This window comes from Myripristis murdjan, chromosome 9 (genome assembly GCF_902150065.1).
Source record: "Myripristis murdjan chromosome 9, fMyrMur1.1, whole genome shotgun sequence".
In the NCBI taxonomy this organism is placed as follows: domain Eukaryota; kingdom Metazoa; phylum Chordata; class Actinopteri; order Holocentriformes; family Holocentridae; genus Myripristis; species Myripristis murdjan.
Window position 1 is genome coordinate 34,586,092 of NC_043988.1, and position 19,273 is coordinate 34,605,364.

General features: G+C 42.0%; 1 protein-coding gene across 1 annotated transcript; it reads left to right on the forward strand.

Annotated features, from left to right (window-relative positions):
* Window positions 1–940: 940 nt before the first annotated feature.
* slc2a8 (solute carrier family 2 member 8) lies at window positions 941–16,266 on the forward strand. The gene is made up of 10 exons (XM_030060826.1): window positions 941–1,288; window positions 2,336–2,498; window positions 3,537–3,743; window positions 4,831–4,930; window positions 7,982–8,193; window positions 9,191–9,340; window positions 10,041–10,149; window positions 10,909–11,076; window positions 12,731–12,876; window positions 13,442–16,266. Exons 1-10 carry the CDS (start codon window positions 1,191–1,193, stop codon window positions 13,586–13,588), a joined length of 1,500 nt encoding a protein of 499 aa, XP_029916686.1. The 5' UTR covers window positions 941–1,190; the 3' UTR covers window positions 13,589–16,266.
* The last annotated feature ends 3,007 nt before the right edge of the window (window positions 16,267–19,273 follow it).

Here is a 19,273-nt window from a genome sequence, read left to right on the forward strand (position 1 = left end):
CCTTTCCCTCCATCCAGATTCAAGTCGAGATGCCGGTGTGTTTTGTTCCCGATTGTCCGCGTCTCTGAGGGCCGACGGAGCGCCGGGCCGGGCGGGAGGGCGAGCGGACCCCGCCGCCGGGCGAGAGGGCGAGCGGACCCCGCCGTCGGGCGGAAAAACTCAGAACCTCAAAAATTCAGCGCGGAGCAGAGAAATCGCCATGTCTGCTGTAGGCTTCCAGTGCGGGTGGTGACGTATATCATTCGCACCGAGAGCAGTGAAGAGTTGTAGTTCACAAAGCGGGCTCACACAAAACCTAACATTATTAATATTCTTTGCGCTAAATTGTAGTCTTCTTTGCGTGAAAAATTATCTTTAAATATCACAAACAACATATGTGAAATCCATGGCACAATTCAAACGGGACCAGAAAATAATTTTTATCTACCCATTGGATCGCATTCATAATTTTTTGCTTTTGAGGACCCATGTACCGGAAGTGGGAGGGCGGGACTTCACCACTCTATTGCCAAAGCAAAGTGTGAAATAAAAACAAGAAGTGAAAATTAAAGAGTGCAACTGCTGTTAGAATTCTTTATATCGATACATTTATATACGGATAAAAACAAATAACTAAAAGCCTTGAAAAAAATTAAATGAACAACTATTTTCCCAGAAATTCTGAGTTTGTTCCTCGGAATATTACCCCGCTACGCCTTCTCCATATTTTTTTTTCCTACAGTGGCCCTGATACGCCGTCGTAACACAGCAAAGTACTTCCACACAGCAGGATGTCTGAAGGTTTGGTGTGCACGTTTGTGTTAGCATCCATAGACGATCTTTGGCTGCGCACGGGGCTCAAGCAACTGTAACACAGAAGAAGTCTTTTACTTTGAAATGAGCGCAGCAGGAAATGACAGGCACTCTCTCGATCAGCTGACTGACATGTTGACAAAGCAGGCAGTCGGCTGGCCGGCGCGGAGGCAGAAACCCTTCACGGTGCGAACACCAGGTCAGATATGAGGCTTGAGATGACCATACATCACGTTTTGTAGTTCAAACAGTCGCCGGCATTTATGTGTTTGGGTAAACTGACGAGTGAGTGTGAGGTTGCCGGCCATTAGCTGCTGTTTGTTGCTGCCTGGGGTTTGGCTGAGCTGAAGTCCAGGTGAGGGGAAGGAGACACACCAGGAAACAGAAACACAGGTAGAATGGACATCCAGAACGAGAGGAGGCGGCTGCTGGATGCAGAGGGAGCAGAGGAGGAGTCACCCGGCGGCCTGAGGTCCGAGCAGGACGCCTATCTGGAGTGAGTAACCCCGACCGGCACCCTGCACAAACTGTAATAAAGCACGACCAGCCCGGACTGTGAGGCACATCATAGATTTAGATACAGCACTGAGAACCTCAAATATGCTTTTCAGGTGAAATGAGTGAGCTTAGGTGAATTTACAAGAAATAGGCTAGAAAAGGACAATAAGAAATCTATAAATATGTGCAGTAGAAATTCACAAAATATGTGCATTGTGTAAAATACGTGTATTCATCCTACTTTGTGCATTAATCCTTGATGGTTAAAAAAAAAAAAAAAAAAAAAAAAAAAAAAACAGAGAGAGGTGACAGTACCAAAATATCGGGACTCATTTACAGGTTCTGTATTTGTTGCTTTGAGGAAAGTGGCCCTCAGTGGGACTTGAATCACTGCAGTAAAAACCTGCTGTAGGAAAAGCAAGCAGAAGGAAGGAGGATTGAGAAGATTCTCCCTCACATGGATGCACTGATCCGCCAGTATCAGCGTTAAAAAGCAATATCTGTATCAGGCCGATATTATTTTACTGTCAGTACTGTGGCATTGGAGGTTTTTGTGACTTTTTTTCTACAAGTTTGTCACTAAATGTGACTCGTCAAATTAGCCACACAGTAAAACTAACACAGCCTTTTCTTTAAAAAAAAAAAAAAAAAAAAAAAAAGCACCTAATTATCTTATGATTGGCCTGTTGGAAAAGCTGAAGCTGTTTTGCACCTTCATTTGAACTAAGATTCTTAAATGCATATTGGTATAGATATTGACTGTTTTAAGTGGGAATATATGTGTTGCTGTCTCAAAAAAACCATCAGTGTGATGTGTCTCTGCATGGGGAAGGATCTTAATTAAACAAAGTAAAAAGGATGATGGTGCCATGACTGGCTGGTTAATGGAGAAACCCTAAAACTTGTATTCTGTAACTCAACAAACTGTAAATGTATCAAAGTAAAACACTGAAGTCAAAGCATTACATCACTTTAGGGACCAGCCGGGCACAAAGCTGAACTGAACGCTGACCTTTGACCTTTGCCCGTCTTGTTGTCTCGACAGCAAAGTGAAGAACGGGAAGCTGTACCTGGCGGCGTTCGCGTCCGTCCTCGGGCCCATGAGCTTCGGCTTCGTGCTGGGATACAGCTCGCCCGCCATTCCAGAGCTTTCCAAGATCGCAGACCCCAGGTTACGGCTGGACGACGTTCAGGCCTCCTGGTTTGGGGTATGACGTCAGCATTTTCACCACACACACACCCCGTTTTAATATCACACACACTTCTATGCAAAGTGCTTGTAAAAATGGAGTAACTTTTTTCCTTTTCGCCACAGTTTCATTGTTTCTGAAATACCAATCTCTAAGTTTACTTTGAGTAAAAAATAAAAAATTTAAATGTTTTAAATCCGTGCAGAACTTCTCCTGCACATAGGAAACATACAGGCAGTTTTTCATGGCTGGTGAACAAGTAACATGAGCCACGGCTTCCATTGGCTGGCTGAACTCAGGCTCCACCCCCCTTTTTTATAGCTCTATTCTGATTGGCTAATTGTGCTGCAAAACCTGAATAGCAGGTAATGAGGGTTTCCCGGTTGGGAACTATTTTGGAACAGCAGCTCCATGTTGTTGTCATCACCATGACTTTCATTTTATCCCGTTTTACTTCCTTTAGTTTTGTGTTTCGTTGATTTTGTCTTTAGTTGAAGCTCTTGGTAACTCTGATTAAAAAGGAGCTCTAGAAATACAGATTATTTGTAGTATAGTATTTTTTCTGACTGATGATTGCAGATTTCAGTCCCTGTTCACAGACAAAGTGTTTTTTGTGTGTGTGTGTGTGTGTGTATTAAATGCTCATCAGCAGCGTATGAGGACGCTTTACGTTTGAAAGTGTTAAAGGTGCAGTCCGTGCCTCAGATGTGCCAGACTTTGACACGCATGGCGGTGTTTTGTATTTCTTTTTTAGCTCTAAGTGTGTTGTTGCTCTTTTGGTGCGTGACGCTTGGAAAAAAATAAATTATTTACCACTATATTCCAGTGTTTCATCTGTACATCTCAGAGCACTAAAGCCAGTGAAATGCACCATGAGTGTATGCACTTTTGACACGGCTGACCTCAGTGGAATCAACTCGGAACCGTGACGATGCTGGTTCAGCCACACACACACACACACACACACACACACATTGCCAGGTTGCACTCAGAAGCCCCTCCAGATAAGATGAGGAGTGAAATCCTGTGCCACGGTGTCTGTGCTCTGTCTCTCAGTCCATCGTGACGATCGGGGCGGCGCTGGGCGGGCTGCTGGGCGGCTGGATGGTGGAGAAGATTGGCAGGAAGCTCACTCTGATGTTCTGCTCCCTGCCCTTCGTCTTCGGCTTCACCGTCATCATCACGGCTCAGAACGTGTGGATGCTGTACCTCGGCCGGGCGCTCACCGGCCTGGCGAGCGGAGTCACCTCGCTGGTCGTCCCGGTAAGTCACATCTGGCTCATTCACACCTCAACTTTTTTTTTTTTTTTTATCATTTTTGACTTTAACCTTTCACTTCGAGGCAGGAAATGTATTGTTAGTCCCTCCCCCTCTGCCCTCACACCTGTCAGTCATCTTGATGATGTCATCGGTCCCGAGGCCGAGGTGACGTCATGTGAAAAGCCTCCACAGGCCTGACGCTGATGTTCACGTGAGGCTGGGCTATAAAACGACACAATCGATTAATTCAGATTTATATTATCAGTCGATGCAAAAAAAACAACAACAGTTGAATCATACAATCGCGATTTTGACTACGTCTGTTGTAGCATTTGTTTTTTCTACTGCTTTCTATCTCTTTTACTGTCTTTATCTTTCAACATCCCTCTGTTTTTCTCTTTACTCTGTCTTTTAAGTCTTTTGTTTTCCTGTTTTCACCTTATCTTGATTTTACCTTCATTTTGATTTGCACTCGTTTCGTCTTTCTGTTATTTTGCTTTCTGATTATTCTGCTTTTGCTGTTGTCTGTCAAAGCGCTTTGTAAACTCTGTTTATATTATAATATAATGGTATAATGTAATAATGATAATATAATATAATAATAATATAATGTATATTTATTATTACAACATTATAAAGGCAGCTGAGCTGTCTGTCAAACAGCCAGACAACTCACAGAAGGTGCAGGAGTGAATCAGCGATCACATGATCATGGCTGCTGTGATTCCCATCAGTCAGTGGTTATAGTTTGTGGAAAAACAAGAAAAATCTGGATTAAAATTGTAAACCAGGAAAAGTTTGTGAAAAAAAGGATGTTATATTTCGTCGATCAAATCACCGAGCTCGAGTTTCTCATGTCACTGAACACTTCATCTCACTCTCATATCTTTTCTTCCTGTTTTCCTCCGTTGTTGTTGTTTGACGTCCACAGGAAGTTGTGGGCGTCAAAATTTCATTCAGTTCAGCCTGAAGTCAAAGTGACTCCTTCAGTTTATTTCTTTGAGCAGATCGAGCAGATTTTATAATCAGTGCATCAGTGTAATGAATGAACTGTACCTTCCTTGTAACTGTGTGTCCTGTCGCCGCTCAGGTGTACATCTCTGAGATGGCTCACGAGCGAGTCCGAGGGACGATCGGCTCCTGCGTCCAGCTGATGGTGGTGCTCGGCATCATGGGAGCGTATCTGGGAGGTATGTACGCTGGCAGTGAGTCAAAGTGATGTGTGACGGGTTTACAGCGGTTTGACTGAAGGAGAACTGAACAGCCACAGGTCATGAACCTAAACAAGCATCTAAACCAGGGCCACTCAACCCGCGGCCCGGGGGCTGCATGCGGCACGTGCATCATTTTTATGCGGCCCGCCACTGTCATATAATAAAAAAATATTATTCTATCTAATTATTGACTTTCAATCTGTCTATCACTAACACCGCAGTGTGCCTCCCGACACGCCGCCTGTGCCAGGAAGCGGCATGTTGGGAGGCAGGTGGCGGTGTGTCAGGAAGCGGCGTGTCGGGTGGTGGGAAGCGGCGTGTCGAGGGCGGTGTGGGCTTGGACATCAGCTGTGTTCACTGTGCGTTGCGTATCCGTCGTACAACAAAGTATAACCCGGGCTTTAGTGTTTGATGTTCCGGTGCGATGGAAGGAGGACTCAGTCGTGGCCAATTCCAAACCGAAAAGGAAGATACAAGTATCACATGTCACTGTTCACATTTTGTGAATGAAGCCTGTTTATTTTATAATGTTGCTCTGGAGTGTGATGTGGCCTAATTTCAGTGTTAAGGGGCTTTCACAGAGCTCACGCACGGCACAGACCTCAGCTGGTGCAGCCATTCATTGTGTTTGTGATCGCTGGGCGCAAGGGCGCACCGGTCTGCGCCGAGCTGAGCGCAGCGTGAGGCTGGTGCCGGCGCCCGAGCACGCTGCCCCCAAGTTGAAAATGTTTTAACTTGGCCGCAGCGTGCTGTGACGTCACCTCGGCTCGTCCAATAGGAGAGAATAGTAGAATCTGAAAAAAATCTGGTGGATTTTGGCAGAACGGCAAACAACAGTGGAGGAAAGCCTCACTGTGGCTGTCTCTCTGTGTGCAGAGCTGTGGGACAGCAGACTACAGTCCTACCTGATCTCATTACAAAGCCCAGTCATGGAGAGAGAGCTCCAACAATTTGGGAAAACCAGGTGCCAGAGATATATGATGTTTCTGCTTTCCACAATAGGCAAAATTCTTTTTTCTTTTTTCTGTAGTCAAAGACCAATACTGTTGTAAACTGAAGCAAATTATTTACTACACGGACCAGAGGTGTATGTTTTTGGAAGTGCGCCCTACTCTGCACGTGCGTGCACGCTGCTCTGCGCCCATCTGGCCGAGCCCAGCGCAGAACAACACGCACACACGCTGTGTGAAAGGCCCTGTAACCTCTGAGCAAGCTGCCCATTCTGTTCACATTTTGGGAATGAAGCCTCATTTTGTTGTAACTTGATCATTTCATCATTAATCATTACATGACAATCTTTTATTCAGTGAGGTTTGGCCTTGGATGGAAATATACCTGTTTTCTGTATGTTTCATTCATTTTTAGACTCGTCATGTAGCCTGTGACAAAAGTATTGTTTAAACGTCCAAAATTGGACAGACGTGTTTAGCTAGCGGCCCTTGGACACAGCTGAATTTTGCTGAGTGGCCCCTGAGCCATCTGAAGGTGAGTGGCCCTGATCTAAACTTTACACATGAGGAAAGAAACACTGAGAAGCCCTGTGAGGTTATCACCACCTGGTGATTTTACAAGTTGTAAATCATTCAAGAAGCCTCTCCATAACTAACCTTCGACTTTATGACTGTCCACTGTTGGCTCAGCAGTGCAGGACATCTAATTTGCCTCCATATCTTAAAGTGTGTGATATCTCTCTTTCTCTCTGGTATCTGTATTGATTCCCTTTTTTCTCTGGGGGGAAAAAACCCTTGTGACAAACCTCCTTTGTTAAAAAGTGCTGTGTAAACGCATTAAACTTGATTTGAGGTTGACTCATCAGAAGTGAGCTCCCCCGGCTCTTCTCTGCTGAAAAGCCTCGATCAAAGGCCACAGAGAAGACACGACCAGACCGGCCGATGGCAGCCGAAACCCGTCCGTCATGTGACGTGATCGTCCTCGGACACGATGGAATTCCTCTGCCGCCTCGCTGATAGCGGCTCCACTGTTGCGACCTGCAGGACAAACAGCTGTGCTCGACTAATCTTGTTTGCAGCGTGCCGTTCTTGTTTAGTGCGGCTCAATAGAGGCCAGTGTGTCACTGCGTCTCCTCTGGACGCTGCTCACATAATGCATTCACAAAGGAATTCAGTCGAAGGTTAGACAGATGGAATGTGGAAACCAGAATAGAGTAGCTCTGCATCCAACACTGCAAAAAAAAAAAAAAAAAAAAAAAAAAAACCAGAGGTGGAAGAAGCTAATTACATTTTCTCATGTTACTGCAAGTTAGTAGCTTTCCTATACTTTTACTGAGTTTTGTCCTTCACTACATTTTAAATCAGATCCATCACAAAGAACAGATGATCAATGACAGATTGTGAGACCTTTCACAATAAAAGCTCAGTCAGCAAATATGAGAAGAGGAACCTGCTTCTACTTTGTTGGTTCTACTTTTGGTCATTTTCCAAATTTCACAATAAAAGCTGCACCATGGAAAACCGCGGCGAGGACCATTTAGACTCAACTGGCAAAAAAATGTGGAATAAGTGCGAACCATGTAGACTCAACCATCACATGACGCGCTTATTCCACACGTGTCAGCTGAGTCTACAGGGTCCTCACTACTGGCAAAAAAAATCTCCATCCTAACAAGTCAGTCTCCATTACAGTGATGAAATCTTGTTTCCCTTAAAAATCCACCAGTGGGATGAGATAATCCCATTTGATCCCAACACTAATCAACTTGTTTCCAGAATTTTCTTGAATCAAGTGTCATTTTCTTGATCCTAGTGGCTGATCTGCCTTTTTCTGCCTCGCTTCAACATATTTATTCTTCTTCCCAGAAAAAAAAAAAAATCCTGAAACAAGTGAAACTGCATTAGAAACAAGTGGGATTATCTCATCCCACTGGTAGATTTTTTTTCCTTGCTTGAAGAAAAACAAGATTTTTAATCCTGACAGACTGACTTGTTCAGATGGAGATGTGAGAGAGCAGCGTGTGTCACTCACCTGTACGGATTTATTCATGGATTTATGAATCTGGATCCTCTGCAGGTCTGTTCCTGGACTGGCGCTGGCTGGCGATCTGCAGCTCCGTCCCGCCCACGCTCATGATGGTGTGCATGTGCTTCATGCCGGAGACGCCCAGGTTCCTGCTGTCCCAGGGCAAGAGGCGCGAGGCCGAGGAGGCGCTGCGCTTCCTGCGAGGCCCGGACGCCCCCGTCGAGTGGGAGTGCGCCCGCATCGAGGACGCCAGCGACGAGCAGGTGAGGAGGAGGCTGCGTGATGAACAGGTGGTGGAACGTAACGCAGAAGAAACACCTGACAAAGCAGGCAGGTTGAGGCGCGTGAGGTTTTTATAAATCTGCAGTTCACGAGTGTGACCCTGCCACCGAGCCGGGTATCTACCAGGAACCCGTCCGTGAATCATCCACCATCCTGAAGCTCCTTGGGCCTGATCAGAAATAGACTTAGAGGTACAACAGGGCCAGAGACGGTATTGTGATTTTTGCGGTGGATCCTGAGAGGTTCCTGCTGCAAGAGCCAGACATTGCATTTAAATTTTTTAACGCTGCGTATGTTTAATGAGTGATTAATGCAATGTAGAACTGAAGGCGTTTGCTTCCAACGCCACATTTTAAAAGAGCCAAGTGCGCCTCCTAGTGTCCTAATGTATATGTGATGGACTGCGATGGGCTCTGAGTGTCGGCTTTGCCTCGTCACAGCTTTTTGACTGATATGTAGCAAAGGATTTATCTAGTCTTCAGTACTGTCCTCCATGCCATTTTTTTTTTTTTTTTTTCGTAGGATGGCGATGGAATATTTCACATTTTGGGTGGTTATTTTGGCCTATTGGTTAAGGTTAAACATAAGTAGGTTATGGCTTTGATTGGAGAAAGGCTGTAGAGAATGAATGCAAGCCAGTTAGTCCATTCCGTTGCCATCCTAGAGAAGGAGATTTTGCGTCCTCCGCAGTTCTGCAGGAATAAATGTGTTCAGCGGTTACAGTTTCACAATCTAACTTTTCCTGACTCTCATTTTTAGAAAAGGGGATTTTGTCCAAAACGGTGGCGTACTCCTTTAAACTCTCAGTTTAGCGAGCGGTCAGGTCTGGTGAGTTCTGCCTGCTCTCAGCTGCTCTCTCCAGAACGTCTGAGCAATTTGTTGTGTGCAAACTCAACACCTGAATTAACTCATTAAAGCTCAAGCTGTGGTGTGTTGATTTAAGGAGCTTTGTTAACGAGAGCGGATGTTTTGCCTCAGGGTTCGAGCTTCCGGTCGGCCGACCTGAAGGATCCCGGCGTCTACAAGCCCCTGAGCATCGGCGTCATGCTGATGATGTTCCAGCAGCTGACCGGGATCAACGCCATCATGTTCTACGCCGAGAACATCTTCGAACAGGCGCATTTTAAGGTAAGAGGGTGTCAAACCTTTTTTTTGTGCTCTGGGATCATGGTTATTATGGGAAGCTTAAAATAAAACCAAGGGAAAACTATCTTACAAACACAGAAAAAAATCACAAAAATCAAAATGACACTTTATGGGGGGAAAAATACAAGAAACCCAAACTAAAAAAATATTGTTGACAAGTAAAATGAACTAAAATTTATACATTTACAATGTGTGGAATGTTTTTAATTTTCTTTTCTTTGAATTTTCACACAGAAAATTATTCTCATAGTGATGCTAACTTTAAGCTAAGATATATTGAAGAATGAATGCACTACTACTTTTTTCTTTTTCTTTTTTCTATTTTTTTTAAATTTTTTTATTTTTTTTACTAAAACTATGATTTACCATTTGTGTCCCGGAAAACCTGTTGCAAAAATATGCCAGATTCTGTCATGTCACCTTTTAAAAATATTATCCCTGCTAAAAAATAGTAAAACAAGAATTCAAACAAAATGAAAATTAAATTTAAACCTTTGTGACAAATAAAACTGAATTGGAAATGAAAATGAAAAACTATGTAAAAATAAAAACAGATGAAAAATCCCCAAATACAGTAAGCCTGTTTTTGTAAGTTAATTCGACTTTTACTGACTGATAAATCATTAAAACTCTTTAGCAGCAGGTTTTGGTTATTTTGTGACTTTGTGCTGTTGCTGTGCAGGACAGCGACCTGGCCACCGTGATCGTGGCTCTGACTCAGGTCGTGTTCACGGCGGTCGCAGCGCTCGTCATGGACAAGGCGGGCAGGAAGGTCCTTCTCATCATCTCAGGTACTTGTTTTTTTTAATATATATTTATGTTTATTTTTGCCTTCATTTCACAAATGGAAGTGGAATGTGACAGAGAAGTTCAGGAGAGAGGAGGGGAAGTGAAAAAGGCTTGAGCCCTATTTATGTGACTCATGTTTGCATGTTTATTAATATATAATATCACAAAGGTCAAGTTTTGCTGTATTTGAAATTGGAGCTGCAAAGTAGAGAATGATTGTTCACGTAAAAGCGTACATTTTGAGTTACTATTGAAACTATGAGTCCTTTTAACACCATCTCTTACAAAACATGTTTTTGAGGATAGAATTATCTTTTTTTTTTAAGACACAAATCAGTTTAGTTGAGGCAGTAGCATTCTGGATGCTTTGTATTTTGATTTCATTCAGTAATCTGTCAGTTATTATTATTTTTGATCTACTGATTAATCATTAACTTTACAAAGTGTGAAAAATGAAGCCAAAGTCTGATGGGAAGTGATCAGAGTCCAAAGTGACGTCTTCACATGTCTGTCTTCACAGTCTGACCAGCAGCCAAAAAAACTCAAATATTAATTTTATAAAGATTTGAACAGAGAGGAAGACAATCTTCATACCTAAGCTGGCATCAGACAGTTTTTGACAATTTATTTAACAAATGTTCAAAATTATTTACTGAAATTAGAATCAGTGAATTCTCCATTGATTGAATATTTGATTGATCGGCTAATCGGTCCTTTAGTACCGGTCCACATTCAGTTTCCTCGCTCTGTTTCCTGACCAGGAATCGCCATGGCGGCCAGCACCACGGCGTTCGGGGTTTACTTCCACCTGATGGATCAAGCCCACAGCAACGCCTCGCTGAGCCTGCTGGCGTCCGAGCCTCAGGGTCCGGACGTGCACGCCGACCTGACCTGGCTCGCCCTCGCCAGCATGGGCGTCTTCATCACAGGTCAGCCACACCTGGAGCGCCTCACCTGTCACCAGCACTTTGAAGCTTTACATCTAGAATCACATATTATGATTATTAGGGATGCACGATACTGGAGTTTTTGCCGATATTTGCCAGTATTTTCCAACTCTTTTGTATGATGCTGATACTGATAAATGCAAATGTTTTTTCCACCTAATTGCAGAGAACATCAAATCCCTCCTGCAGTGGAATCAACATTTTATTTTGCCTTCTCTTATTGTGAAAGCCCACTGGCAGAAAGAGAATAAATATACAATGCCTTTCAAAATGCACACATGTCACTGGGCAAAATAAGAAAAAGGACTTCAGTTTAGGTTACGTACAACATGTCATATTTATTTTTATACAAAAATTTCTTTCAAACAGAACCGTAAGATTCACCTGACTGAAACAGGCTTGAATGGTGCTCTCCAATACCAAGCCTGTATCAGCCGATACTGATAACATGCTGGCATTATCGTGCATCCCTGGTGATTATAAATTCCCACATTTAAAGCAAGTCTCTGTTCCTCTCCCCTGCACATACATGTGGAGTTAACATGTTGTTGTGTCGTCTGCTGTCTCAAACTACAGCTAGATATCAGCTAACTCCTTAAAACATATGTTGTCGTGTTCCAGATCCAAATCGTAGAACGATCTTATCGGCAATATAAAGCCATAATCACAGTTATTTGAATGCTCGCTGTTGTATGCAGATGATCAAGATTCAATCTTCCAAAAGTAAAAAGCTACAGATTCCAAAAGTACAGCTAAAACAATTTTTGCACCTGAGATCACCAGGATGATTATTATTAAGATGATTATTATTAGCATTACTATTTAAGATGGCGATTAATAGATTGTGATGACAATATTCTGTAAAACGATCATGGTTAATATTGAAGTCAGGATCATGAAGACCGACTCTGCACACTGCTAAATTAAACTCTGCACACTGGAAATTATTTTATCAGAAATTTAAAAGTGAAAATGATTTCAGTTTCAGTTTCAGGGAAGTAAAAGACCAGCAGCCTGTTGCAATATGTGTAAGTTTGAACGTAGCTTAGTTTGCAGCATACAAATTAGATCCAATGTAGAGCTGAGATATAACTTAAAATTTACACTTACCCATTACGTAATGTAAAGTCAGTCCTAAATCAACGGTAACACGGTGGAAGAACTCCTTTCTTTTATTTTGATGCACATCAGAGTTAGATTACTAAATATACCTTTTTAAAAAATAGATTGCATCCTTTCATTATGCTTGATGAATTTCTTGGTGGCTAGTTTTCATGATACATTCAATGTCAACAAATAAAACCATTTTGATTTGGAATGAAAAACAAAAGCTTTTCAACAGGATGAAGTTTTTTCTTTATGTTGTTATGAAGCATCACCAAACGTCTGTTACAGCGTCTGACATGCAAAACAAACAGGGGCACAAAGTCATTTTAAAGTAATACATAAGTCATATAGCATGTAAATTAGATGACACATGATAGCGTGTTTCTATTTATATTCCAGCATGTGTTTTTGTATTTATACTTCACGTTATTTCCACGTTGGAAACTCAGCATGTTAATGACCCATTTCACATGAAGGCAACATGAAGAACTTCCCCTTTAAAGTCCTGCGTGTCTTCCTCTGTGCTCAGGTTTCGCTCTCGGTTGGGGTCCCATCCCGTGGCTGATCATGTCTGAGATTTTCCCCACCAAAGTGAGGGGGTTCGCCAGCGCCGTGTGTGTCCTCACCAACTGGGGAGCCGCCTTCATCATCACCAAGACCTTCCAGGACCTGATGGTGAGTGCTGAGCAGAGGAACGGGCCCATGAAGGGAATATACAGCGTTTCCCGAGAGTTTGTGAATCCTTTAAAATATTCTCTATTTCTGCGTAAGTGTGATCCAAAACATGATCAGATTTTCACGCAAGTCTTAAATCTAGATAAAAGGGGACTGAATTAAAGAAATGACACAAAAGCATTGAACCTTATTCATTTATTTATTGAGGAAAGTTCAGTCTTACATATTTATTTGAGGCAAAAGTATATGAATGTCTGTGCAAATGATTTTCCCAAAAGCTAATGGAGTCAGCTGCCTCAGATTAGGTGCTGCTCTAAAGGGTTCAAAGACTTTGAGGCACCACTGTATTACAATGTTCAAATTTGTGCTGTAATTTAATATCATGCTAAAAATGAACTTCACATGCAACAACATTTGGTGGGAGGGGAATATGGTTTACCACATGCACAGTTCACCAAACCTAGGACCACAGAATCACAGTTTTTGGTACAAAATACTTCAACCCCCACTGTCTATCTACATTTTTCTGCTCCATTATCATCAAAACTCGCTGTTCATCTTCCAGAATCTGCTGACCAGCGCCGGAACCTTCTGGCTGTTCTCCTCGATGTGCGCCATCAACGTCATCTTCACCGCCGCCTTCGTACCGGAAACCAAGGGCAAGACGCTCGAGCAGATCGAAGCCAACTTCAGAGGGACGCCGGCTCTATGAGGTCCTCGCTCGCCGAACCCTCGCACATCTCGACGCGTGGAACCCCAAGGATCTCATCCAGCTGAAGCCTCAGATTACAGACCTGACTGATCCTCTGGCCGCTGTGGGGGTCCTTAGTAATCCTGGTTAAACCTGCCAAGTCGACCTAAACATGTTTAATTACAGGGGGGATAGTTGGCTACCAGTCACTTTCACTGGAGCAGTTTAGGGTTTTAAGTGCCTTGCTCAAGGGCACCTCGGTGATAGTTTTTCAGTGAAGGGCGAATGTTGTCCCCTTCACTAGTCCCTACCCACAGTCGCTCCTTGGATTTGAACCTGTGACCTTCTCGCTCCTGAGACACCGGCAGATGTAGAATTAATGTTAATTCTGTAGTTTTTGGGAGGCTTTTATTTTGTAATTTTCTTGCTAATTAATTTTTAAAAATGTTTCTTCCACTGACCAGGCTGCACATGCTGTTTTTGAATACATGTGCATGCATTCTTAAAGGAAAACAACGATGTATTGGGTAAAATACCCTTCCTCCAACTTATGAAAGTGGTGTCCAACATCTGGTCTCAGTCTGTGGAAGTTTGGATTTTGCCAAAAACATTGGAATATTCCTTTAAGTTTTGACGCCTAGTGAGATAACTGAGTTTCTGTCATAGTGTAACGTGACATTTGGTGAACACGAGGGCTGCAGGCACCGTCGCTGCGTTCGAGTCCCACTTGAACAGACTTGATTCTCGGAGCAGGTCTGCTTGAGTTCGAGTCCATTTCACGATGAAAAAACAGGCAATAAACAATACATGCCAATCCAAATGCAAGTGGAGGGGAGCAAATAGTCCAAACAGTGAAATTTGTCTATTTATTTTAGATAGACAAGAAAAAGTTATAACAGAAGAAATAACAGAACAGCTGCTGCCTTTAAATTAAAACCAGGAAACAATACTCATGTCATATAAGCATGTTATCATCCAAAATCCCAGGTGATATCTAGTTTCATGATATCGATATAACATCGATAAATCGCTGAGCTCTAACAAAAAATCAGGATAGTGGCCGCTGCAGCCCTCGTGCTCTTTCCTTCAGAACATCACAGATTTGTATATTTTGGCCTTGAGCTGTTCTCTTATTCACGCCGGGTCACACTACACAACCTGAGCCTGACTTTTTCACGGTTTTGTCGTGGATGACAAATTTCCAGTGCGGTGCTGAATCTGAATTTGTTTATCTTTTCCTTTTTTTTTGGTTTTAAATCATGTTTTCTGACACAAGTTCAGCATGTCAAAGCTCAGAGGAGACTTGGATTTGAGGCGTGACTGTCGACGGACACACACTGACTGTTGTTGGGAGACTTGAACCTGAGACCTCTCAGTTATGGGACGGTCTCCTCTCTCTGCTGCTACCTCCAGTCCCACGACTCTGTGCTGCCACCTGCAGGTTTCACTGCTGTGAATCACCTTGGTTCCTGAAGGATTCAGATGGGCGAGCTCAACTGCACGGATTTGAACATTTCCTCAGGTGCTGGGCCGCCTCACGACTTGACCGTTCACTAAAAATATGAAGCTGAAGCTATAAAGTCTAACTGACGGCTAAATCTGTGACTGCCATTCATGGAGACGGGAGCAGTGCAACAAAACACATAGATGAAGTGATCATTTCTGAATTTTATAACAAGACAGGAACCAAAACCTTTGAATGGCCGCAGTTTTTACTTTCATGTTATTTAGAAAACTAATACTGTGTGGGGGAAAAAAGAAAGAAAGAAGCTATTAACAGAAACAAAATGGGAAATAATTTGGTACATAACAGTGACTGTTTGGGAATTTATTTTGTTAAATATTTTTATGATGATTTGCTCTTGTGCTTTTTTAAATCTATTGTTGTTTTATAACGTACATAATAGCTTAATTATGCACAATTTAATTCAGAGTTCACGCTTCAAAAAAAAAAAAGTGACATATCTGAAGAAAAGAAGTGATGCACCACTTCTCTCATGAAGTTTTCTGTTTCACATTCTTCTGGTAAATATTATTATGACACTGATATTCTGTAAAAATTAAAACAACAGGAATGATTTTGGTGCAGTTTAAGGAAGTGAAGGCGTCATCAGGTGACTGGAGTCTGTTGCTGTGTAGTTTACATGAGATGAACTGAAGTCATGAAATAAAGACTGACTAGGAATTCTGGAAATCTGCAAGAGAACATTTGACATTTTGTTAAATAACTTTTATGATTTCTTCTTGTAAATCCATTGTTGTTGTTTTTAAAGTACAGTTTAATTGTGCACAGTTTGATCTCTGCACTTCAGCTGAAGAATGAATGAGACTGTACACATATCTCATGACAGTGAAGTGTTGATGTTTCTGTAATTTGTTCACCTTCTGATGAAATATAACGCTCAGTTTCACCCCTTCGCCCACATGTAGGCAGTTCTGTCCTTTCAGCTGTGAGGATATGAGAAATCTCTCAATTTTTTAAATTGTACCCATTTTCCCTGGTGATTGGTGTTTAATTATGTGTAATTCTCCCTTTTATTTACCATGTGGACAAATTCACCTTTTAAATCCAATGTCAGAACAAGAGATGTAATGAAACCTCAGCGCCAACTTTTCCACAACGACTTGTATAGAACTGTGATATTTGAATATTTTAGATTCTTGTCTTACTGTGAAAGATAAAGTGTCTATAAATAACATCACTGTCTTGTTTTGAGTTTGCACACTGGTACACGCAGCACGTAATGGGAAAACCTTTAAATTACAATGTGGAATAATGCAAAATCCACACGAAAAGCGGCTGCAGATTCACCTGCACGGGAAGCAGAGGGAAAACCAGCGCCTCAACCGGACAGCAAACTGGAGACAAAGACAGGCAATACTCTTACTAACACCGGAAAAAATAGAATTAGTTTTATTTCATCATCAGTTACATATTAAAATTAAAAGTTTCAGCCCATCTGTTCACCAGGGCCTCCATCAGATAAGCAGATGAGTTCATCTCTTTGTCTACAGAAAGAAATCTATGCCCATTTCCTGAACAAGGCTCTCCAAAAGCCATGGTTTGAAGCACTGAAATGGAAAATGAGTACATAAAGTTGTGGCCAGGTACATCACTGAAAAATGGTCATATTTGTTAGAGTTGTACAGTCATATAGCTAACACAGCATATTAGGGCCATTGTAGGGAAATTAAAAAATTATAGATCCAGGTGAGAGGTTTAATATTCTGAGAAAAAAATAAGAACTTCTGAGATTCAAGTTGTAAATTTACAGGGGAAAAAACTTCCACGTGTTGACTTTGCAAGGTCAAATCAGCCACACACTGCAGACGCTGTCGCTCGCCGTGTATCAGGCCTGCAGCTGATCACCTCGTCAAATTCTACTTTGCTGTTTTACCTTGCAATTCTACTGGGATTTTTATAATGGAAAAGATCCCAGCTAGCACAGTTACTTTTTGGAAAAAGGAGCTCAGTCACTTTTACTGCCAGGACATTTGACATGAGACACTTTGGACTTTTACTGCAGGACATTTTTACTGCACTACTTCTACTTCTACTGCAGTCACATACCAGCAGAGGAACAGTACTTCTACTTCTACTGCAGTCACATACCAGCAGAGGAACAGTACTTCTACCTCTACTGCAGTCAGATACCAGCAGTACTTCTTAGCAGTTTGCAGTACTTTCCAAGGCGGCCTGAAGCCTTCAGCTGCAGCAGATTGTTGTTGTTTGTGTTATGGAGGTCAGCAGACGCGTGCTGAGGAGGAAACTCGTGCTGCAGAAAATGGGATCCTCTGCTAACAGCTGATGTGACAAATCCTGAAGCGTTTTGCTGAGTCTGCGTCTTCGGCAGCGTGTGTGTTACAAAGGGAAATGGATTTCAGGCTCTGATCTACCAGGAAGTTTTGCACAGTTTCTTCCACCTTCCAAAAATACATCTGAAAAAGTGGCTTTGGCTATAATTCCGTTGTTTTTGAGGATTTCTTCTTCCTCCGGACAAGAGTGCCACTTCTATCTTGGTGGCCATTCAGGCATCTCCAGCCAACTTTCATCTGGCTGCCATGCCAAGTGATTTTTGTTTCATCCAACACTGCACCGCATCTGTGGCAGGTCCTGAACAGTTCCATAAGTTTGGACTCATTGACCATCCCTGTCCAGGTTCAGTCTGACTGCTGGCTGATCCTGCCAGAAATTCTCCTTTTTAACAAAGTTTATCACGTTCAGTTTGTGTTGACGTTGTGCAGAATGTGTCATTTTAATTCTGTGTTTATTACTGAGGTTGTAGTTTGCAGAGGTCTTGTACTGGACTACTTTATATTGAGACGTGTTTCTAATTTTTTGTCCTCCCTATTGATATACAATAAGGGGGGACAGAATAGTGGAAACACCTCTCAGTAAAGTGCAGTCCAGTCCAACAGCAGCACTAACTATGAGCTCAATGCCAAACATAGAGGTAAATGAACACCTCTGTTACCGTGACAACAAGACAAGCTGAGCATTACAGGCAGCAGGAAAGGAAACTTCATGGCACAACAGTTGGATTGGATTAGATTAGATTGTTCGGGTGGAGCTGATAAAGTGGACACTGGGGGTATATATTTATAACATGTGACTGACAATAGACAATATTCTTTTTCATATATCGTGATGATCCTTAAAAAAAAATGTGTAAATTTGTCAAAGTAAAACCTCCCTCTCATAAGGTGTTTATTAAGACAATAACTGGAGCAAAACACAACAATAAGCTAGAAAAACAGTGAGACTGTGCTCTCAATGCAGTGTTTTCTGTTTTCACTTTAACTTACTTTACATTTACTTATGGTGACCCCTAGCATATTTTACCGTTTGTTATTTGTATTACTGCACTGTTAACCCTCCTATTATGTTTGGGGTCAATTTGACCCCAGCCAGTGTTTAACGTCTCTAAATAAATGATTAACATCTTTTTTTTTTTTTTGCTTTATATTTAATGAGTTTTCCTAATGTAATGGGCACTACCGGGTAAAGATGAAATTCACATGATGATATGTTTTCAATGTCCTGTACACACTTTGTAACGCATCGGTTATAAATAACAAAAATCTGTACTTAGAAATAATATAAAGCCATTAAAACACCAAAAATTAATACTTATTTCCAGTTTTAGGTCAATCAGTGAGATTTTATGGTGATTTGAATATTTTTCCATTGTCGCCTAATAGGAATACAGGGGCTATTTAGGTAATCAACAAAGAAACAAAGTATTTGACACATAAACTTTGATAACAATTTTAGTTATAATAATTTTGTGGAAGTTTAAACTGCAGGGGTCAAATTGACCCCAAACATAAAAGATGTTCAAAAATGTGAACATAACAGGAGGGCAGGGTTGCCAGGTCTGTGAGACAAAAGCAGCCAAACAGCAACTCAAAACCAGCCCAAAACCCACCCAACCTGGTATAAAAAGGGCCCAAAAATCAGCCCAATACCAGAACTCAAAATATGCCCATAAAAATCCATATAGTCCAACAGCATTGCTATAATTGCAAAATGCACTATAATATCTACAAAATAACACCATAAACATTAAAGGCAATTTCCCGAAACAGTTCTTTCACCTATTTAATTTACAGTATATCAGAACTTAAAATATAATATGGGATTCCTTATGGGGTGCTGATGATGTGATTGGTCATGTGCTGAGTGGCCTCACACAGCATTGGCAT